Source organism: Falco biarmicus, chromosome 16, assembly GCF_023638135.1.
Source record: "Falco biarmicus isolate bFalBia1 chromosome 16, bFalBia1.pri, whole genome shotgun sequence".
Classification (NCBI taxonomy): Eukaryota; Metazoa; Chordata; class Aves; order Falconiformes; family Falconidae; genus Falco; species Falco biarmicus.
In genome coordinates, this window is record NC_079303.1 from 3,753,186 (window position 1) to 3,757,435 (window position 4,250).

Consider the following 4,250-nt stretch of genomic DNA (forward strand, 5'->3'; position numbering starts at 1 on the left):
ATTCCCCCAGACCTAATGAACTGGGAGCTGTTCACACGCAGCTCCTTGGCGCGGCTCATCCTGCTCTGAACTGGTTCCTGAAGCCTCCAGCGACTGCACCAGTTCAGCCCTGGCGTCCCCCGAGCTGCGGCTGAGCACATGGTGCAGCCTGAATTTCTCCTGGTCATCCCGCTTTCCCAGCAAGCTCCAGCAGGGATCCGGGTTCCAATCAAAAGGGTGACCCCAAATTTGTCATTGCTGCGAATCGAAAGGCTCCGCGCTCACCGGAAAGCCCAGTCAGCCCTTGGAAACCTTGAGCATGAACTCAGATTTTGTTGTTTTATTAGGAAGAGCTGTGCCAGATCCTGCTCAGCCGCAGCCCAATGAGACACAAGGGCGGTTACATCCGTAGCCTTTTTATTCACTTCAGGAGATTTGGAGCCTACTCATCACTGTACACAGATGCAAGGGAGAATAAAGTGTTGCAGGGACAAATTATCCCACGGGCGATGCTCAGCATCCCTAGGCTGACAGGGCAAAGCCAACTTGGTTGTTTGCCAAGTCGAAGATGGAGTAATACTGCCGGAGGAAGATGTTGCCCAGGATCCAGAGCGGCTGGCCGTTGGTAGAGGGCACGTATGTGCTCTCGACTGCAACGGTGCAGATGCCGTCGTTCTGCCGGGGGAAAAGGAACACATTTCAGTGCCAGTGAGGAGCACAGGAGATTTGTGTTTCCCATGCCTTCACGGCTGCTTTGGCCCGGAGCAGGATTAGATCCCCCTTCCAGTCACATACAGGCACGCAAAAGCACCGTGAAATTAGGTGCTGGGAAATACGGCACTCGGGCTGCTGGAAGCTTCTGCGTTTGAAAAGAAACTCCCGACTTTCTCCTGAGCAAAACTGCCCTACGAGGCTGGGAATGATAAAATCACACCTACGTTTAAGACATAGATAGAGGGTGGCAGCGACAACTGGGTTCCGCTGATGCCGAAGTAGAGGGTGGGCATGCTCGGGACGCTGTTGCAGTCAACGACGAACTGCAAAAGAAGCAAAGAGGGGCAGAGGGGTCAGGACCCCCTGGGCTGGGCACTGTCCTTCCTCTGGCTGTAACCCCAGCCATGCTCCCTAAGGATCAGCACAGCTCTGACTTCGGCGGGGCTGTGCTGATGTGGGTTTAACATATTTGGAAGAATTCCCATTGCAAGGGGAGATAGAGCTCTGCAGTTTTGCTCCAGAGATGCCAGGAGCCCTCCACAGCTCAGCATTACCACCCAGACACATCTTCATCCCGTGGCATCAGCCCCTCATGGGCACAGGGCATCCTTCCCACCTACCCCGTAGTCATTCTCCACTGCACCCAGTGCCTGCAGGAATTCTGACATGAATTGTGCTGGGATGGTCAGCAGGAACGTCCCGGTGTCCACAATGCCATGGCAGCCTTGGCTGCACCAGCCCGTGCCCGACTGCCCGATGGAGAACCTGGAGACAGCAGCAGAAAAAGCATCAGAAAAGGCTCCCGTGCCTCCAAGATCTGCTCCAAGCCATCGTGCAGTGCTCACTCCTCAATGCCGATCTTCCAGTAGAGTTCCTGGATCACAGGAGTCCATAAAATCTCCCCAGTGTACAGCTGCGAGGCAATCCCTCCGAGGACGACTTCCCCACCGTACTCATACGTTGGGTTGCTGGAAAGACACAAAATTAAACCCTGAATCAGGCAGGCTGCCCAGTGGCAAGCGGTGTGTGGGGAGAACATGTGGATGGAGAGTGGGAGAAAGGGTGGGATCCAGGCTGGCTCTATGCAAGAGGGAGACCTGCCGTCAGAGGTCCTACCGTGAGAAATAAAAGCTGAAGATGGGTTCTTCGAGCTGGTTCTGCTGCATCATGTTCTGCAACAGCGTGTTGTAACCACTGATGCCAATGCCTGGGTAAGACATGCCCAAAATCCCATCGAAGTCCAGGTAGTAAAAGGGACTGCTGGGCTCATCCAGGCTCAGGCCGAACTCCTGGTTACTGACGACAATGTTCTGGATCTGGAGGGAGAGGAAAGATGCTGGGAGATGATTTGGGACATCCCCCTTGACAGCAGCATCCCACCAGGGAGTTTCTGGGGAGAGGCAGGGGTGGCCAGGCAGGTCACAAAGGTAAGTCTGCACTGAGAGGTGCTGAGCTCTTCCCCAGATGGGAGATGGAATCGGGAGCAGCCTGGCTCATAGTCTTTGTGCCATCACCATTATTATTTGGTAAAACCAGCCACAAAAAAGAGTTTTGCCTCCGTTAAATTGATTTAAAATCGCACTTCCATTGCATGCAAGTCTCGCAACAGAACATTTCTTCTGGCCCGTAATGACAAAGCTCAGCCATCAGTGTAAAAAACAAACACGGCCAAAGATGTTTTGTCACCCCTTAGCCCAAAGCAGCGATGAAAATCCCAGGGGATTCAGCCAAAGTCAGTTTGCGGTCTCCGAGTGAGTTTATGCAGACACGCCATCAGCTCTACATGGGAGATCCAGGCACTAACAGCCAAAACAAGAAGGTACTTGCAGCTGCGCCGTAAATTTTTACAGAGATTGGGCTGATCACCACCACCGTCCCTTCTTACCCCTGTTACAGCAACACACCGATGCAACACGTCACTTACTGTCACGGTGTCGTACCCGAGCGCCACCGCCACGTCACCAAACCCGTAGCGCAGGGTGTAGGCCACGTCGATGCTCGAGAAGGTGGACGACATGCTGCTGTTGAACCTGTTATGATTCACTGCAGGGAGACGTCACAGCCCCCAGGTCACATCCTGCCCTGGGTTCAGCATCCCGGTCCCCACACAGGCAGAAATCCCCAGCAAGGAGCTTCACAGGGAAGGGGCTGTCCCAAACCAGCCCCGCCGGTGTCACCGGGCAGAGCAAACACCAAACCCCACTGGCTGTCCCCAATTTCCCTGTCACAGCTCCATCCCCAGCACGCAAGGGATGTCTGAGTGCACCAAAGGGTGGGGAGCCCTGGCCCCCTGGCTCTGCCGCGTCCCCCGAGGGATGCTCACCACAGGCTGGATCCTGGCAGTAGGTGGAGGGCACCCACAGGTTGGCAGAGCCGGTGTCAAAGATTACCAGGAAATTTTGCGGGGGGGTCCCGATGCTGATCTCCCCAAAGTAGAAGGACTGTGAACAAGAGCAGGGGGGTGGGGTGGGGGGTGTCGGTCTGTTTCTGCCTGTTTCTTTGAATGAGAGTTTTCAGCTCTCTGCCCTCTGCTAGCTGAGAAACCCAAACTGCCCAGGGGTCGTAGGAAGGGCTCGTAGTCCTTGAGTGCACCCAGGGTGGCTAAAGCACGGAACGGGGCAACGATTTGCCTATGATACAACAAAGTCAGGCTGGCAAGGGCAGCCCTGCCCTATAGCCATCCCACTCCACTCTTTCTGCGAAGGGAAATCAATTCAGGATAAGCCGTGCTGCCTCCTGCCTTTGTCTCCCAGCATCACCCAGCCCTCGGAGCCAGGCTACGAAGCACAGATCCTGCCCATGCCCAGCACAGCCCCTGGGCTTGGGAGTGGGGATGGAGCAGAGCCGCCCACTGCGGAGCTTCCTGCGGGCAGCCGGGAGAGGAGGGGGGGCATCCCCAAAAACCAGGGCTGGGCGACCCAGAGAAGGAAGGAAAAGCTTTACTACTTACATGCAGGTAGTTCGTTAGCGCTTCGTAAGTCACAGCATTACTGAACTGGTATTTCCTACCGGGGTCGCCTTTGAGGTTCTTCAGGGAACCCTCCGGCACCCCCTTGTCCCTCATCAGCTCCCTCATGGACTTGCCTTTCCTCAGGGGGATCCTGCGTGGGATGGAGATGGCAGTGAGAGATGCTGGGTGGCCCCATCCATGCCTGCACCTCCGCGTGCTGAGGGCCAGCCCTGCACCCTCGCAGCCAGCCCAGCCCCAGGGCTCACCTCACCAACCCAGCTCCGAGCTGGAAGCAAAGCAGGGCCAGCACCAGCCACCGCATGGCTCTGGGTGCCAGTGGCTCCATGGCAGCTCCTGCACCGCCTCGGCCGGGGCAGGGTATATATAGCCGGGAGTATATATAGTGCTCAAGACACCGCTTTCCTCTATCGCTGCGCCCAGCCAGCACCAATGCTTGCAGCGCCTTTATCACCGCAACCGCCTTGATGGTGCCTCCTTACCCGGCTGCTCAGGCGCCAACACACCAGCCAGTACCTCTGATACCGAGACCAAACACGGGATATCTGATAAAAAGCAAAATTCTGTTGTTGGCAAGAAGTGATTTCCT

The 4,250-nt window shown here is 56.0% G+C and overlaps 1 protein-coding gene across 1 annotated transcript; it reads right to left on the reverse strand.

Moving 5' to 3' along the window:
• Window positions 1-265: 265 nt before the first annotated feature.
• LOC130159703 (pepsin B-like) lies at window positions 266-3,982 on the reverse strand. Its single transcript, XM_056361592.1, has 9 exons — window positions 3,910-3,982; window positions 3,644-3,794; window positions 3,017-3,134; window positions 2,618-2,736; window positions 1,810-2,009; window positions 1,539-1,661; window positions 1,314-1,458; window positions 918-1,016; window positions 266-654 (listed from the first exon to the last, which is right to left on the reverse strand). The coding sequence occupies exons 1-9, from the start codon at window positions 3,963-3,965 to the stop codon at window positions 502-504; spliced, it is 1,164 nt and encodes a 387-aa protein (XP_056217567.1). The 5' UTR covers window positions 3,966-3,982; the 3' UTR covers window positions 266-501.
• Between the last annotated feature and the right edge of the window lie 268 nt (window positions 3,983-4,250).

What these genes read in the sequence shown, in the direction of transcription:
- LOC130159703 (XM_056361592.1), bottom strand. Translation starts at nt 3,965, where the DNA reads ATGCGGTGGCTGGTGCTGGCCCTGCTTTGCTTCCAGCTCGGAGCTGGG. An exon ending in CTGCCAGGATCCAGCCTGTG is followed by an intron (nt 2,737 to 3,016) that starts GTGAGCATCCCT and finishes GTCTCCCTGCAG; the next exon opens with TGAATCATAACAGGTTCAAC. An exon ending in CCTCTATCTATGTCTTAAAC is followed by an intron (nt 655 to 917) that starts GTAGGTGTGATT and finishes TTCCCCCGGCAG; the next exon opens with AACGACGGCATCTGCACCGT.